General features: G+C 46.2%; 1 protein-coding gene and 1 non-coding gene across 2 annotated transcripts in view; both read left to right on the top strand.

Annotated features, from left to right (window-relative positions):
- Nucleotides 1-201: 201 nt before the first annotated feature.
- Nucleotides 202-274, top strand: Trnak-cuu. Its single transcript has one exon. It is a non-coding gene; the product is annotated as a tRNA-Lys (tRNA).
- Nucleotides 275-7,919: 7,645 nt separating this feature from the next.
- The window catches only part of Rassf3 (Ras association domain family member 3), a 63,919-nt gene continuing 53,119 nt past the window's right edge, over nucleotides 7,920-18,719 (top strand). Inside the window, exon 1 of the mRNA XM_028759108.1 lies at nucleotides 7,920-8,067. Within this exon, the coding sequence (XP_028614941.1) occupies nucleotides 7,957-8,067 (111 nt within the window). The 5' untranslated portion in view covers nucleotides 7,920-7,956. The remainder of the gene's footprint in view (nucleotides 8,068-18,719) is intronic.

Raw genomic sequence — 18,719 nt, 5'->3', positions numbered from 1 at the left:
TTCTTCCAGATTAAGTCCAATAAGGCACGAAGAACTTAGCACATAACAGTTCAGGTCATGTTTGGTGGTTAAGTGTGTAGGCTTGGGAATCAGAAGGGCTGGGTTCAAATGTGTGAAGAGAAGAGGAGAGGGATAGGGGAAGAAGAAAGAGGCTCTAGCAGTACCCGTGGGAGAGACTGTACTTGCTTAGCAGACTCGGCGGCCCGGCTAGCTCAGTCGGTAGAGCATGAGACTCTTAATCTCAGGGTCGTGGGTTCGAGCCCCACGTTGGGCGCCAAATGTGGGGAAAATTTAAGAAGGCTGCCACAGTGGCGCAAGCCCCGGAGAGGCTTCCGCAGCCATGGCGGGTCTCACATCAGGGAAGAAGATCCTATGGTTCCAGCGGCCTGAGGGCCTTTGCAGCGGCAGGCCCCAGTAAAACGAGGAAGTCCTTGGTTCCAAAAAGGTTTATTGTCATGGCAGATAATAGATGGATCTAGGCGTACCCCCCCAAAACTCAGGGCAGTCCCGAGTTATATAGGAAGGGAAAAAGGGGGAGGATTAGGGGAGGATCTGGGGGAGGAATGTTTAATTTGCTCTGCCCTCTGGCCTTCATTAGTATGTAAATCTCTAGGGCCTGAGGCCTATAGCCTGGCCTATGTGACTCTATGGAGATCTATGTGACTGTTTTTCAGGATCCTGGATGATGGGAGGGACCGAACTCCTGCTGGTTCTCACGAAGAATTCCACGGAGAATCTCGGGGTTCTAGGTACCTGCTCAACCATGACCCAGGATACCCTTATGCAGTCCTACAATTGATGAGATGGTGTGACCCACCAAACACCCTGCCTTTCACTTACATTGTTATCTTTGTCGTGAACACAATGGAAGTTACCTGAGTGACAATGGCAACCATGGGGACTGATCAAACCAAAGAGACACCGATGGTACTGGAAAGGCTATCCTAAATGGTTTTCTTCTGGGTGTCAAGTATTCAACTTCCATGAAAAAGAACATTTTTATTTTTAGCTATATATACCTGTATATGTAGCAGGATATTTATTCTGCTACATTGTATTCTCAGTGGGGCTTGGTAATTAGGCAGGAGAAGAGGAGGTGGAGCGGGGAGAAGAAGAGAGGAAGGGGAGGGGAGAAAGAGAGGAAGGGGAGGAGAAGAAGGAGGCTATCAGCCATGGAGAACCACAGATGGGTCAAAAGCTGTCCTGGGTAGCAACTTCTATCAAAAGGTTAGATATTGGGTAACAACTCTAATTGTGTGGGCATCTTGTTGATTGAGCATTTCTAAATATATAAATCCTTTAGATAATTATTAAGCTTTAAGAGTCTCATTTCTACCGGGTACTGTGAGTATGGTAGATATTGTCTGGGGTTCAGCTGAGCTTTGTAGATGTAACATGGTGGATTGGCAGAGCCATCCCCCACACCGGTGTCTCGTAGGTGCCAGGGCCTGTGTATCTAGCTAGCCGGAGTCCTGGTCAGAGCCGAGGAGCAGCAGGAACATGGTGGCTACTTGGGAACAAGCTGGACTGGGTGCTGTTTTCTAAATATCACCCCTATAATATGCATTGTGGGGTAGGTGCCTGTAAAGGCAAGGAAAGAGTCCAATGGCCTGGAGCTGTACTTACAGTGAGTGTGAGCTGCCTGATATGGGTGCTGGGAACTGTACTCAAGTCCTCTGCAAGAGTACTTACTGTATGCTCCTAACTATAACCTTTTCGTTCTAAGTTTGGCTGTGCTAGAAATTGTCGTTATTGTTTGTTGTTTGAGACAAGAATCACTATGCAGTCTTTATTGGCCTGGAACCCAGTATATAGATTACAGTTGCCTTTTGGTCTCTGTGTCAGGGTGTGTAGTATAACAGGAACATGCCACCAGACCCAGCTCTCTCCTGGAATTATAAAAAAAAGATTTAGCCTTTAATCCCAGCACTTGGGAGGCAGAGGCAGGCAGATTTCTGAGTTCGAGGCCAGCCTGGTCTACAGTGTGAGTTCCAGGACAGCCAGGGCTACACAGGGAAACCCTGTCTCGAAAAAAAAAAAAAGATTTAAAATTACATATATGTGTGTATGTGTCATGTATTTATGTACGTGTGTGTGTGTGTGTGTGTGTGTGTGTGTCTGTCTGTCTGTCTGTCTGTCTGTGGAAACTAGAAGGAGGCATCAGATCCCTTAAGCTGGAGTTACGGGCAGTTGTGAGTAGCTTGACATAGGTGTTAGGTTTAGAAGTTGTGTCCTTGTAAGAACAGCAAATGTTCTTGAATACTGAAGCATCTCTGAATCCCCTTCTTAGAGTTTTTAAGAGTAATTTTGGCACATCAGTTTTTATTTTGAGGTGAGATTCTCATTACATTGGCCAATCCGACTTTAAACACCTGAATTTATGCAATCCTCCTGCCTCAAGGCCTTTTGAGTAGCTGTGACTATGGGTGTGTGCTACTATGCCAGGCTAGGAATACATATTGTCTTACATAACAAGCCCAAAGTAGGGCAGTTCCAGAATTTGTTAATTCAAAGACCTATGAAGTCCCTTTAATCATTTGCGAGACTCATGGTGTCATTTATGTCCATAATTTGACTCCAGAATTCCCAGGTGCCAAGTCTAGAGGGGTGTCTTTCTTCAAGGTGATGAAGCGGTTCCTAAAAGCTATCCAGCAAGATCTGTCTCCTGAGTTAGTGTCTCAGTAGTTGGCTCTGTGGGATCAGCCCACACTGAAAGCTAACTGTGGTAGGGAAGGCAGCCATGACTCGCTGGCCTTAAGTCAACCCCCTGAGCTGCCACTGAACCTTTTAGCCAAGGAAGATGCTTGGGTAAAAATGTTTATTGATCAAAGAAGAAATGGGTAAAGGATGCCGAGTATCGCCGGGCGGTCGTGGCACACGCCTTTAATCCCAGCACTTGGGAGGCAGAGACAGGCAGATTTCTGAGTTCGAGGCCAGCCTGGTTTACAGAGTGAGTTCCAGGACAGCCAGGGCTATACAGAGAAACCCTGTCTCAAAAAACCAAAAAAAAAAAAAAAAGAAAAAGAAAGAAACGGGTAAAGGATGCCGAGTATCCATCAAGGTCCAATATTTAGGGTAAAAAGATTCACTTTCGCTCAGCCCCACTCTGTCAAGGGTTTTATGCGATGTCTCTCACTTAGTCCTTGTAGTTAGCCAAAGAGAGTAAAACGGGAACATTGTTATTCCCATTTTACTGAAGACAAACCTGTGTCACAGCAGCGACTTAACATTAAAAGTCACACAAGAGCGGGGCAAGGTAGCACACCTTTAATTCTAGTACTCAGGAGGCAGGGGCAGGTGGACCTCTGTGAGTTTGAGGCAAGCCTGGTCTACATAGCTATACTGAGTTCCAGGGCTACATTGTAAGGCCCTGTCCCAAGAGGGGAAAGGTCATAAAAGAATAAGCAACAGGGACTGGAGAGAGGCTTAGCAATTAAGAACTCTGTCTACAGAGAACCTGGGTTGCGTTCAAATCCCAGGACCTACATGTCGGCTCACTATTGCCTATAACTTTATTTCTGGGGGATCTGACACCTTCTTCTGGCCTTGGGGGTACTAGGCACACACGCAGTGCACAGACATAGATGCAGGCAAAATATCCATACACATAAAATAATAAATAAAATGAAACAAAACCAATAAGCAAGAGTGCTTGCTGTCTTTCCAGCGCTGGTCTGTCTGTCCCAAGGCCATCTTCTTCCATGTCACATGGGCGCCAGTGAGACAGTCATGGGTCGGTATGACCTTTAGGATAAATCTCTTCATTTATCTTCTGTCTTAGCACACAGTAGGAACGTCACCTGCAATTACAGGTACACAGGTGTGATTGTGTCACACGTGCCTTACAAAACTCTGGCTGATTTCAGGAGCGGAAAAAATGGACCTCCTTGTTTTATTTATTTGAGTTTTCATATCATTTAAAAAAATAGTTTGTTTTTATCTCATGCGCATTGGTTTGTTGCCTGCCTGTATGTCTATATGAGGGTATTAGTTACAGACAGTTTCAAGCTCCCATGTGGGTGCTGGGAGTCGAACCTGGGCCCTCTGGAAGAACAGCCAGTGCTCTTAACCATTGAGCCCTCCCTCTAGACCCCAAGTTTCCATATCATCTATATTGAAAGTTTCCATATCAACTCTAGTCTCTGCTCAGTAACTGAGTACTTTATAAAGGCAAGTCAAATATTATCATCCCTTTGTTCAAAATCTCTGGTTAAAAAAAAAAAAAGCAAGACCTTTATAGAATAGTGAGTATTCTGTGGTTGTTACATTTTTACCTTTTTTCTTTCTTTCTTTCTTTTTTTTCTTCCAGTGCTGGGGATTGAACCCAGGGCCTTGTGCATGCTGGGAAAGCCCTCTGCTGCTGACCTACATCTGTTATTGACCTGTTACTCTCTGGATGAAAGTTCCCAACACTCACCCTTCCCTTCACACAGTTAGGAAACATTGATTCTCTTGCTCTTATTTGAATCTTCCGAGCACACTCCTGCCACAGGACCTTCACACATGCTCTTCATTCTGCCTGAAGAGCGTTTCCCATACACATGTACAGAGCTAACTCCTTAGCCTCCCATACCTGTCTTACAGAGTACAGCACGCGTTACTTTCCCCATGGCTCTGACAAAGCTCCCTCGTATACACTGACTAACCTTCATGCATGTTCCCCAATTAACATGGAGAGAAAAGCTATGCAGGAAATTAGAGGACATCAGCGGGAAGTGTGTGGTGATTCAGTCCACCTACAAATTCAGTTCTGTGGCTGACAATAAGTCCGTTCAAAGCTGAGCTTGCCAGAGTCTATTTTATTTATTCTACCCTTTCCTCGGATTTTAAATGAGAAGACTGTCTAACTGTTTAACAAGGCATTTTGAGTTTTTACAATTTCAAAGTCTCGTGAGCCAAATCTTAAGCCCAGCTTTTTTTTGTTTTGTTTAAAACTAAGCTTTTATTTAAAATGATGCTATGTTCCTGGGTTGGGGGGGGATGGGGAAAGGGGATTACATCTGAAATGTAAATAAAATATCCAATAAAAAAAAGAAAGAAAAAGAAGAAAAAAGGAAAAAAAGGATGCTATGTGAAAAATATAGAAATTTGATGATTATGTGACTTTTACTTTTTGTTCCTTGAAAGCAGAGACTTTGCTTAGTCTGTCTGTCTCTCTCTCTCTCTCTCTCTCTCTCTCTCTCTCTCTTTCTTTCTTTCTTTCTTTTTTTTTTTGGTTTTTTGAGACAGGGTTTCTCTGTATAGCCCTGGCTGTCCTGGAACTCACTCTGTAGACCAGGCTGGCCTCGAACTCAGAAATCCGCCTATGTCTGCCTCCCAAGTGCTGGGATTAAAGGCGTGTGTCACCACCGCCCGGCTTCTCTCTTTCTTTTTTTCTTTTTTTCCAAGACAAGGGTCTTTGTGTCGCCTGGGCTGTTCTGGAACTCAGAAATCTGCCTGCCTCTGCTTCTGGAGTTCTGGGATTAAAGGTGTGCACCACCTGGCAAAGCCATACTTTCTTATCTTCAGGGCTGCACAGTAAAACCTTGGGCCCCATTTATAAAGGTGTTGTACCCGGGATTACCCCTCATCCTAATTATGATTTTTTTTTAAACAAGTGATTCTTATGAGGCCAGTGAGATGGGCCAGCCAGTAGAAGGGGCTTGTGGTTCAAGCTTGGCCACCCAAGTTCAGGACCCAGGGCCCAGGTAAAGGTGTAAGGAGAACGGACAGCATGAAGCTGTCCTTTCTTCCCCAGGCGTGACACGGCAGGGGCGCCTGCTCACAAACAATAATTTCTAAAAACTAAAAGGCAGCAACCCCAAGTGATTCTAATGGAATGCTGACATCCATAAAATGTAATGTAGCCTCTTCCCCTTAAAATTAACATGAAAAATCTCTGTTTCTGTTTTTAGACAGCCACTGTGTATATTCTAGGTGACACATGGAACTTGCTATGTAGACCAGGCTGGCCTCAAACTCAAAGATCTGCTTGCCTCTGCCTCTTGAATCCTGGATGCACAAGTGGCAATATACTAGGCTCAAAACATCATTTTTTTTTTTTCTGGTGTGGTGGATTCTAAAGAATTTTAAGCATATTTTTCCTCAAAGCAGTCATAGATGGAGTGATTTATTATATACTGAGTAGGAGATTCCACTCTTTCTTTTTATAATATAACATGTTTGTTAAATCATTTAACCCAGCCGGGGGGTGGTGGCGGCTCATGCCTTTCATCCCAGCACTTGGATGACAATTTGAATGTTGTCACAGTAAGAATGAAAGAAGACAAATCTTGCATCTAGTAATTGTCATTTGAGGCTGGGAAGAAGTCTTTAACGTAAGGGCTTTAAAATAGGCCGTGACTCTAAGGCCCCTCTGGGGGTGAGTTCCCTGGAGTGAAAGACTAGTTTGCAAGCTGGAATAAGCCTTGTGAATAAGCCTGCAGAAAGACAGATTAGCCAACCTCCTTTCTGCCCGAGGGTGGAAGAGATGACACAGGAGCCATTTCTTTTCCTGGTCCCAGTCTTCTCTCTGGTCTAGCTTTCCTGGTTCTCAAGTGATGATTACTCACTCAGTTTTGATCCTAGAAAGGGTTACTCAAAAACCCGAGGCGCCACAGCAGCAGCGGTCTCTGCCTGAGGGCGACTGCAACCTTTCTGTTTTAGTCCCAACACTGGGGGAGTAGGGGGAGAAAAGAGTTTATTTAGCCCTAAGCAGTGACGACTTTCTCTTAAAAAAAAAAAAAACTTAAAAAAAAAAGACCCCTCTGCTACAGCCTGCACACCACAGAAGCCTTAAATCTTCAAAACCTCTTTCCCATCCAAGTCTCTTGCAAAGAAGTTAGTAGGATTTAAGTCAACTCCACCACATCCAGGTGAAAACGACCCCCAGGTGACCCTAAGCAAAGAAAATGTCGCATTTTAAAAATGTAGCTGATTGCAAGTTTTTTTTTCCCCCCTCCAAAGGGAACCTTGTTTTTTGGTGTGTGGGTGAACAGGGTGGTCTAATCTACTCCGACCCCCATGAGGTGACCGTGTGAGGCTACTTGTGGAAGGCGACATTTACAAAGTGCATTACATTAAAAGTACTGGATGGTTCGGTGATTATGAGATTTGTCCCCCCAAAATCTCAACTGCTTTAGCCATCCGCCTTCGCCACAGGGAGGCGGGAAAGCTTTACCACCGATGTTCAAAAGAGCCAGAAAAGATGTTTTCTTTCAAATAAGCACAACCCAGTCGCTCTTACCCCACCCACCTCTGCTAATTTATAACGGTCAGGGAGGGGCCAGCCGCACGCTATGGCTCGTCCCCCTCGACGGAGGCCATTTCCATTAAGGCCGAGCCGGAAGGAGAGAGTGGCTAAAAGTTCTCCATTATATTCCCGCCCTCTCCAAAACTTCAACTCCAGTCGCGGAGAGTCACTGAGGAATTTGCAATTTCCGGGAGGATGGTGGGGATCACGCCGGAGCACCGTCCCAGCAGGGGCGGCGCTCGAACCCCACTTCCCCGGACCGTCCACCTCCGCTAGGCCGGAGGGGCGTGGCTGGGGATGAGGGCGGGGCCCCACCTGCGCGCGCGGAGCTGGGCGGGACTCAGTCGCGGAGGCCGGTGGGGGCGGAACCTGGGCGGGGTTTTGCCTGTCGGGGGCGTGGCCTTTGCTGGGGCCGTGACTGGCTGGGGGCGGGGTCTTGGCCGGGCGGAGCCTGGCCTGAGGTGGGTGGGGCCTTGTCCGGCCGGGGGCTGGGCTCAGGGGGGCGGGGTCGTGGCGCTCCAGAGCGGGGAGGCGCCTGGAGAGGGCGGCGGAGCCTGCGGGAGGGGACCAGACGGCGGCTTGAGCGGCGGCCGCAGCTGCAGCAGGACGGCCGGCCGGCGGCTCGGGGCCGCGCGCCGGGAACCTCACGGGGCGGGCGGGCGCCGCACCCCGGCCTGGCCGCCTGCGCCCCGGGGAGGCCCCCTGCGCGCAACCGGACCAGCAGCATGAGCAGCGGCTACAGCAGCCTCGAGGAGGACGCGGAGGACTTTTTCTTCACCGCCAGGACCTCCTTCTTCAGGAGAGCGCCTCCGGGCAAGTCCCGTTCGGGTCAGCCGGTGAGTGGCGTGCTCGGGGTCTTGGCTCCACGTGTCTGCGCCCTCTCTGGCCGATGCTCGCCTGCGGGCCGCGGGGCGCCGAGAGTGGCCTTTGCCCTTTCGGCTCCTGAAAGGTGCTGGGAGCCTGTGCAGTGGGCGTGGGCCGCCCGAGGCGAGGGAAGGAGGTGGAAGGGCGCGGAGCCAGATGGCCTGGGCCGCTCTGCTTGGGGACGCCGGCTGCTGGAGCAGCTCCGGGAGCCGGGAGGTCCCGGGGCCACTCGGGATGGCTCCTCCGGTAGCCCTTTGGGGTGACGGTCGTGTTACCCCGCCGTCCTAGCTGCAGTTTGCTTCTAGCTGCAGTTTGCTCGATGGCCCTGAGTGACTTGAGGGCACGCAGTGGCCCGGAGTGACCGAGCAACCCCCGTGTGGGCAAGCTGCGGGGTGAAGGGACCGGGCGATCGTAGGTGCTCACTAAAGTCTGGGTCCCATCAGGTCTAGTTTGCGGGTGCTGCAGACGTTCTAGGTAGACTTAGCTCCAGAGGGCTGCCCTTTACGCCGGTTTCTTCCTTTTTTGGAGGAAGGGTGCCGTGGGAAGCGTGGCTTGGGAAAAAACAGTACGGGAAGTTGTGCCAGTTTCACAGATCGTGACAGGGATTATTTTTTTTTAGGGGCGTCTTCCAAACGGGGCACTTTGGCCGGACTTGTAAGGTGGGCGCTTAAACGGTGGCCTTCTGGCTCTGGAAGCCGCACCAGGGAGCCTGGCCAGCTCGGCCACGTTCTCGTTCAGATACAGGAGCTTTAACGGAACAAACTTGTTGCTCCTAAAAACACTACAGACTCACACCAGAGGTTTCTGTCAACTGTAGAGATGAAAAACAAGACAAACTAATCGTTCAGGGGTCCAGTGATGGGGATTTTGGTGGAGAGGAACCTCTGCCCAGATTGCCCTTGCCAACTCTTTTAAGTTTCACAGGCCGTTTTCTAAAGTAAAGCTTCTTTATCAGATTTGGAAGTTCTAGGCTTTTTGGTCTATTAAATTTCCAAACTAAAAGGAGGAGGAGAAGGAGGGTGAAAGGCTAGGATGAACTCAATATCGCTAACAACAGCTAGTCCCCTCGTGGAGGGTTGAGGGTGGGTGCTTTTATCCTCAGACTTAAGGTTGCTCTGTTTACGAGGATGACCTTTTATTTTCAGTAGAATGTGCTAATGGATGAATTTGGAAGTCAGAGATCCCTCTCCAACCCCCCCACTCCTGTGGGTCAGGGAAGAAACGGCTTTTCCCCCCCTTCCTCATCCAGTTTTTCCCTCATTGTGGGTCCTTCACCACTTTATTCTCCTCCCGTTCACCTTGGAAAGAGCTTGAACCAGTTTGACGTGTATTCCAGAGGCGTCTAGTCATTTCCAGAAAACCAGCGGGTTCTTGAATTCTACAGGTGTGAGAGTCTCCTCCACAGGGGCCAGCCAGAATGTCATGGTTGGAGTTAAGTCCCTGCTTTTAAAACGTTGAAGCAGTAGCTGGGGATGTAGATAGCTTGCCTAGTACTTATACTTACTGCATAATACGGGGGTTGTTGTTCACAGTAGTGTGTGTGTGTGTGTGTGTGTGTGTGTGTGTGTGTCTGTCTGTCTGTCTGTCTGTCTGTAGGCAGGAAGATCAGCAATTCAAGGCCATCATCCGGAACCCAGACACACACACACACACTTTACAGCAGCATTTCTTTGAAGTTAATGTATATTTAGAGAGTCCGGATTATACGAGTCCACTTTGGTAATCGTCATCTAATTGTGTGTATGTGCGTGTCTGTCTGTATATCGTGTAGTCCTGCCCACTGAGCACTGACATGAGCATGTATGACGACGTGTTGAAAATCGGGGCAGTAAGAGCCACTTCCTGGGTCGAGCCATTCCCTGTGTCTATTTGAAGCTCAGTGGTCTGTTTATTCCTTCTAGCATAGCGTTAAGTCGTAGGAGTGTGTTAAAGAAACGGGTCTTGGTGAAAACTCTGAGGCCTGAGTTTGTTTGTTTGTTTTATTTTTGAGAGAGGGTCTATCTATATAGCCTAGCCGGCCCTGGAGCTCATCACGTGATCCAGGCTGGTCTCGAATTCATAGAGATCCACCTGTCTTTGCCTCCTCTGGTCGTGCAGCTACGCCTGTCTGAACCGTGAATTTCAGCAAGCATCTTGTGTTTTATTTAAAGAAGTGACTGTATCTTAAGTTCCTGATTACATATTTGTGGACGAGGAAGTAACGCCCGTATGCACCCTGGTAGAGCCTGGTCTTTTGGGTCGGATCAGATGACACTTCTTCTTCACTTTGATGTGAAGTATGGGGGCAGAAGAAACACTTTTTCCACAGTGCATTCACCTGTTCCCTAAGAGGTGGGTTGAGCCACCGCCATAGGCTCTATTCTTGATAGCAGCGATTCCCCGCCCCCACCCCCTTATGCTCTACCACCTGCTGGGAAAAGCTAGGAAGTATGGTTTCTGGAACTGTTGTGAATATTTGAAGAAAGCAAGAGGGCTCTGCTGAATACAAGCTGAGGAGAGGGCGCGTGTCAGAGAGTCAGGGGTAGACATTTTCTTTCTTCTCTTGCCAGGAGAGGAAACATTATCCAACTTCTTCCCATCTCCATGTTAGTCTTAAAAAAATAAAGGCCTTTAGGAGATGTTAATGCTGCACTCCCTCCTCCTCCCTCCCCCTACCCCAGCCAACGGCTTCACCGTGCAGTTGCTTAGTGAATACTGGCCAGATGAGTGGTCACTTTCCTGGCCTGAAGATACCTGGCTCTTCACCACTCTCAAAAGGATCCTATCTCATGGTTCTCCCGAGAACCCTCTGGACCGTTGATCTCAATGTTTTCTTAGGAGTCTGACTCTGTCCTGCTGCACAGGATGCCATGACAATGCTCAACTCCTTCAGAGCGTCCGCCTGTTCTTAGTTTTAAGCAGAACCAGAAAATATTCTGTAGTTACTAAAATCAAACTGCCCGAAACTATAAGACACACAGCCTAAAGCTATGAATACAATCTGCCGAACTTATATGTGGCCCTTTTTTTTTTTCCTTTGAGACAGTCTCATATAGCCCAGACTGTCCTCCTGTCTCCCCCTAAATTCAGGGAGTCATGCCCAGTTTTCTGGGGTCCTGGGGATTGGTGCTCACGAGACAAGCACTCTACTGCTTGAGTTCCGCACAGCCCCTGTCTTCCCTTCCAGCTGAGGGGATGACCTTTCTTCTAAAGCCCTTGGTAGCTAAGAGAATAAGAGACACTGTTGCTGCTTTAGAAGAGCACTAGCCCCCACATCTCCAGAGACATGAAAAACCTAACCGGACCCTCCACACTAACTTTAAAAAGGTGTACTGAAGAATTTAAGTAAGCTGACATAAGTCCACATAAGCCTTCAGTTTGCCTTTTGCATTGACTCCTTCTGACTATCTGGTGTGCTTTATCAGACAGCTCAAGAGAAATGTGTTGTACTCTCAAAATTCTTTTATTATTGTTTTAGAGATTTATTTATTTATTTATTTTATGTATATGAGTACACTGTAGTTGTCTTCAGACACACTAGATCCCATTACAGATGGTTGTGAGCCACCATGTGGTTGCTGGGAATTGAACTTAGGACCTATGGAAGAGCAGTCAGAGCTCTTAACCACTGAGCCATCTCTCCAGCTCCTGTGTTCCTTTTTTTAGTGTTTCTTCTGGAAGTTTTAGAGGTAGTTCACTTGGGCAAAAGTGGCTCACAATATCAGCAGTATTTTAAATATACCAATTTTAATCCTATATAACTGAATATAAGTATTTCTGGCAGCAGCACATTTTTTTTATTATTTAATTTTATGCATATGGTGTTTTGTTTGCAAGAGTCTGTATACTACATATGTGCCTGGTGCCTGCAGAGGCCAAAAGAAGTCGTCAGAGCCCCTGGAACTGGAGTTAGAGGTAGTTGTGAACCACCATGTAGGTGTTGGGAATTGAACCCGGGTCCTCTGGAAGAGCAGCTGGTGCTCTTAACAGCTGAGGCAGCTCCCACCAGCATTTTTGTGGCAGTGCACATCTTGCCGACATGACTGTTCTTACAGTCTTAATCCATTGGGCATTTGTGATTGTGTCAGCAAGACACACAAAGGCATAGTTCTCTAACTGAATTTCAAAGGGAAATCGGTCCAGAGCCTCCTGTGACCTCGAAAGAGCAGTATGCCCGGCTCTGTTTCCTCTTTTGGCAAACATGCAAGATTTACAATTATTTGGGAGCAGTGACAAAAAAAAAATTTATATAAAAAAAAAAGACTAAAAATATCCAATAATGTGGTTCTTCTTTTTAGCCTTCCTTTGGCAACCAGTGCCTGTCATACTGTGACCATTATTTGTCTAGTCACACGCGAGGTTGAGCCCATTCTTCTTTGTGGAGTCTGATCCCCAGTTCTTTTTTTGTTTTGTTTTGTTTTTTCAAGACAGGGTTTCTCTGTATAGCCCTGGCTTTCCTGGAACTCACTCTGTAGACCAGGCTGGCCTCGAACTCAGAAATCCGCCTGTCTCTGCCTCCCAAATGCTGGGATTAAAGACGTGCGCCACCACTGCCCGTCTGATCTCCAATTCTTAGCCCTGAATGTCAGCCACTTGCTTTCTCCTTCCTCCCTGGCATAAGTAACTGCCATTTCAAAAGGCCACACTTGGAGGCTTGAAGGCCATTAGCCATCCTTGAGCCTCTTTTCAGAAACCGTATCGGGAAAACTAGTGTAGTGTGTATGTGTAGGTACCTCTTGTATGAGGTATGTGGTGTGACAAGCATAGCTTAGCTCTCTGCAAAGTTATATACATCCTTCTTAAAATTGTGGGGTCCTTCCGTTGAATTTGTGTAGAGAAAAGTCGGACTACAGTGATAAGTTTCTGAACTAAAAACAAGTTCACAGTCAAACACACAATGAATTTCCGTGCCTGGCACTGCTCTGTGTGTTGGTTGTGACAGACTTCACTACACCCTGGTTCTGTGCACACACCCTGGGCAGTTTGCACAGTGCATGTTGACACACCATGCAAGGTCAATGGCTGCTGCCTGAAACGCCTCATGTGGGTTTGACTGTTCTGTGTTTTGAGCTACACTGTTCTGGCCAAATAAATCAATGGATTTCTGCTCTCATAGAAACGTCATGCTTAAATTATGGGGAACAAAGAGGAACTTTTTTCCTGTTATTGTTCTTCAATGTGTAAGTATCAGTCTAGTATATCTTTGAATTGTGCTATGTTAGAGTATTTACTTTGTTTTTGAGACAGGCTGTCTCCATGTAGCCTTGGTTGCCCTGGAACACTGTATGTAGACCAGGCTAGACTTGAATTTATAGGTATCCAACTTTCTCTGCCTCCAAAGGGATTAAAGGCTGTAGTACCATGTTTGACAAACCATTTGGTTTTTTAAAAACAAACAAAAAAACAAACAAACAAAAATGAGTTTTGGCTTGGGATCAGGACACAACTTCCTCTTTTTTCTGAGATGACCCGAAACATACTTTTGCCATTTTGCACTATGGTATGTGTTGGCATTCCGATCATTGCCAGCATTAATGAATATAAAATCAAATATCAGCCAGCTCTGAAAAAAATGTTGAAGATGCTGAGTCTGATAGTATCAGATACTCAGTCAAAGGTGATTCCTTATGTACAAATAGACGAGCATAACTACCTCATTAGTATGCAAATTTGCTTCTGTCCATAGTGGTGAAATTTTACACACACACACACACACACACACACACACACACACACGGAAAGAATTGTGCACACTTACATGTGCATTTGTAGCTTGGCGTTTATGTGAAGGCCAAAGGACAACCTGTAGGAGTTGAGGTTTTTTTTTCTTCTCACCCTGTGGTCCTTGGAGGCAAAATTCACAACATTGATTAGCTTGGGGGCAAGTGCCTTTACCTGCTGAGTCATCCCATGTCCTTTTTGTGAGACTGAGTTCTTCAGAGCTCAGGCTGGCCTCAAACTCATGATACAGCCAGTGTATCTGATAACTTTCAGTTTCTGATTTGGGCGCTAGCAACAAGTCAGAGTCTCATGCATGGAAGACAAGCCCTCTACCGACAGAGCTGTCTCCAGCCCCTAAAATACAGTTTTTCATGATTGGGTTTTGTGTGCCTGTTTTACATACCCATAATCCTGCAGTCAAGTTAAAAGTTCCTCTGGAGAAAAGGGAACTTGATTAGAAAAGGTTCAAGCAGCCTTGGTAACAATAACTAATAACAAAGCAGGGAGTTTTATTTTCTGGGCTATGCAGGCGTTACCTGTGAGAACCAGGTGTCTTCCGTCCCGTGTGTTAGCTTCTGATTTTGAGGCAGGAGCTCACGCTGCATAAGCAGTGGTCTTATGCCCCACCCCCACCCCCACCTTCTTGGCTGGAATCATAGGCACACACTGCAACTCTGGTCTGGCAGCTTCTTGTTTTAAGAAAGCAAGTCATTGCTTTGTATATTCATTTTGTGAAAAATTTATTCAGTCACCTTTGAGGATTAGACAACTGTAAGCAGAGATCATCAGATTTCTGGTTAACCAAAATATAAACCAAAGTAAACGACTTCATTTCGTTTTCCTCCCCCCCCACTTCCGGTGTTTTTTAGACTGAGTCTCACCAAGTACATGTTGATCACCAACTTGCTCTGATCCTCCCGCCTCTACAAACCCATGCCGTAATTACAAGTGTACACCACCATGCCCTGATGGGGTCCCAGGGATCTACCTAGGGACCTTGTGTGTGTGCACTTGGCAAACAGTCTGTCTAAACAGAGCTATATCTCCAGCTGATAGTTTTCATTTTTGACTCTGGCTTGGCTTTCAGGAGCTGGTGAAATGGCTCTTATTTTTAGTTACCATCCTCCACCCCCCCATAGGTAAACATTCTACCAGTGAGTTACACCCTAAATCCTTTTTATTCCTTTGTTTCTGGCTGGCCTGGTCCTTGCTAGGTAGACCAGGCTGGACTCCAGCTCAGAGATAATCTGCTTGCCTCTGCCTCTCCAGTGCTGGGCTTAATGGTGTACACCACCATGCACAGCCAAATCTTTTTTTTTTTTTAAAAAAAAAGTCAATTGTGATATATATATATATATATATATATATATATATATTTTTTTTTTTTTTTTTTCGAGACAGGGTTTCTCTGTGTAGCCCTGGCTGTCCTGGAACTCACTCTGTAGACCAGCCTAGCCTCGAACTCTGGAACTCAGAAATCCGCCTGCCTCTGCCTCCCAAGTGCTGGGATGAAAGGCGTGCGCCACCACTGCCCAGCGTCAATTGTGTTCTTGACTAGAGGGTGCTGGAGCCTGTAATACTGACTGGAATTTGAAATGCATGTGAAAAACTGTCAAAACTGGCACTTAGGATCACGTGACCCTTCCAAAGATGTGCTGTCCAGCACATTGGGATCTTGTAGTCACCAAGCCCATGAAATGTAGCTGGCTTGAATTGAAATGGACCATAGGTTAATATATATATATGTGTGTGTGTGTGTGTGTGTGTGTGTGTACACACATACACGTATATACACCAGATTTTAAAGACGTAACTCTAAAGGAAAGAATGTAAGACACATTACAGTAGTTTAAAAAGATATGTTGAAATGTTGAAATCCAAATATGAAGTATGTGACATGTTCTCTTGGGATGTAGTTACTCATCCGCGTTGGACTACTCCTGAAGGAAACCATACGGTACTGCGTTTGACTTACATGCCCCGTGTGTGGAATGTGAAATATGTTGCACATAGAAATGACAGTGTTTTAGGTATACTGGCCTCCATTACATTCGTCCATTTTAAAAAACTTTATTTAGAAACATTTTACACTTACTTATTTTTTAAAAGTTGTTTTATTTGTTGTTGGAGACAGTCTTCTCACCGTGTAGACCAGGCTGGCCTTGAAATCACAGAGATCTGTGCCTGGCTCCTGAGTTCTGTGATGTAAAGATATGTGCTACTATGTCTGGCTTACATTTATTTGTGTGTGTGTGTGTGTGTGTGTGTGTGTGTGTGTCTGTCTGTGAACACAAACACCACTGTGCAAGTACTGATGTCAAAGGTCAAGGACAGCTTATTTGAGTTGGTTCTTTCTACAGGGTGAATTTGGGGGATCAAAGTCGGCTTCCTATGCTTGGCTGCAAGCGCCTTTATCCGATAAGCCATCTCCTTCCTCACCCGTTTAGTGGACACCTGGAAACTATAAGGGCATGCACATGGCTCGGATTATATCTTGGTTGGATAAGGTTGCATACTAAAGCACACTTAAAATCTTCATCATCTGGGTGGCAGTGCCTGGGGTTGAGGGGTACCCGGCAGGCATCCTGGGAAGAGTGTTGTCTGAGAAGGGGGCTTGCTCGCTGCTGTGGGGGAATAGTTTCTTCTTGGGTCATGCATAGCAGCATTTTAAGGTTATGAAACTTGTGTGTGTGGAAACCCCCTCCCTCCCCATACACACATGTGGGCTAATGGGCTAACACTGACCTGATGGCGTGCTACGTGTGACTCTGTGTTCAATTTACAGAGAGAATGGGACTCGTGATTTCAGAGTATCAGAACAGCGAGCTTAATACATATTCTAGGCACTGGGATTGCTAACTGCTGCTCCATGATTCAGTCAGCTAAGAATAATTTACTAATTACACTCTGCCGTCCGTCGCCAAGTTCTTTCTCCAGTTGCTAAACACAGGGAGATAATGAGAGGAGGGAAAAGGGATACATTCAGAAATTGGAGACCAGGAGAATGACGGATGTCCTACAAGATACTGACTTTAACAGATTTGTTATATATTTCACTTGAAATAATGGCAGCAGTGGAAGGGGGTTTCCAGTGAGAGAGAAAGAGACCAAGAGGTAGGGAGGGTACTTTTCTAAATTCATTTCCCCAGTGTTGACTGAATGCTAGGCTAGGTCTTAGGGATCTGGGTTGAACAAAGCCTGTTGAGTTCTTGGGCTCAGTTACTAGACTCTGTAGACCATCTTAAGCCTGACAGCTCATCTCTGTTCAATTGTAGGGTACTGAGTTGGTCTTTTTGTGATGTGTTAGTCCTGTTAGTCTTCAGGGTCCGTCTGTGCTGTACCATGTGTCAGTTTCCTTCCTTCTTAGGGATAACTCCTGCATGCACATCCTATTGTTCACATAGCCACTCACTGATGGGCATGGGGTTACTACAGCCTTTGAGTGGCCAAGCTGTACTGATGTCGGTGAGAGGCCCTGCCTGCAGCTCCTTGGCACGCCTACTCATAAATACCATTATTGGGTATCATTTGGTAATTCAATTTTTGATTTTTTTTTTCCTTCGAGAATGTTATGTTGACATTTGAGTCCTGTTCTTTAAATCTAAAACTCTGGGGTACTGCTGATGATTTTAGCTTTCATTTGATGTCTGTATCATAGTTTATTAAACAGATACTAGGCTCTGTTTATTGGAAAAACACATCTATAACCAAATGTATACCACAATAATTTCTATAAAAGTACTACAAGTATTACTTTTATTATTTCGGCACTGGCATTGGACACCAGCTGTGGGTGTGTTAGGTTGGTGCTATGCCAACGAGTAGTTTCCCCAGCCCCAATATTTGGTGATTATACTTTCTTATATGCCTGCCAGTCATGAAGGTTTTCCATTATGGGTCAGTCTTTTTGGGTATACAGACCCGAAATGGTACCCAGCATGAGATCAGGCCTCTTGTATGGTTGCAGCTCTGGGCTGCCTCCGTTTTTGTTGTTTTCGTCAATTTCTCTGTACCAGACCCATAACTCTCTTAGCTATAGCCATCAATGCAGGGAAAAGATCCAGCTGTGGTGGCTGGGAGCTCCAGCACTGAGAGGCTAAGGTAGGAGGCGGATCTCAAGGATAGCCTGTGTTGCAGAGAAAGAACCATCCTTTCTCCAACAGCTGGAACTACGAAGAGCTTCCTGAGTGTCTTATTTTTATTTGACTTCTATTTTTGTAATTAACAGTTACTTTAGTAGTTTTCTGTTTTGGATCTTCTTTTTGTGTGAGCCTGGTTTTGCCTGTGACCTGTGACCTTTTGTCTGTGGGGCTGGTGAAATCTGGATGGCTCCAGTTCAGAGCTTGTTGATCTGATAAGTTCCCTTTTCCTGTGGTTGGGTGAACTCTGGGTTATTGTTATTATTATTACTTTTTTTTTTTTTTTAAAAACTTACCCTGCAGTAGAGGGACATTCCATATTTTGGTGCTTTGAAATACTTCAGACCGTGTTGCAGGCTGACGTCACTGAGATTCATTGGTACTTAGAGCTTCTAGAATGGTTCTTGCTTTTGTTATCACATAGGACAGGCATTGCCAGGAAGGCAGAGCTATGGATAAAAAGGGCGGGGAGCCAGCTGCCAGTGTCCCTCACTGAGCATGGGAAAGGAGACGGTAGTTGCTGTTTGTCAGGAGAACCAGAGTCCTCTCCAAACAGACATGGGAGCAAGGATGGCCTGAAACCCACCCAGCAAAGAGAATGACAGCGCTTGCTCTAGGTTTACCGTGATACTGAAAAGACAGTAAACAAGAGTCCAGCATCACATCCACAGAAGTTGGTGCCTCTGCAGAAAATGGCTGTTGAGTGGTTACATCCTAACTAACTCCTTTCTACAGTGATGGAACTTTTTCTTCTTTCAGTTTTCCTTCCTTCCAGCCTTCCTTCC

This window comes from Grammomys surdaster, unplaced genomic scaffold (assembly GCF_004785775.1).
Source record: "Grammomys surdaster isolate TR1022 unplaced genomic scaffold, NIH_TR_1.0 126271, whole genome shotgun sequence".
Lineage (NCBI taxonomy): Eukaryota > Metazoa > Chordata > Mammalia > Rodentia > Muridae > Grammomys > Grammomys surdaster.
Note: the sequence above shows the minus strand (reverse complement) of the source record. Positions and strands in the feature narration are given on the sequence as shown.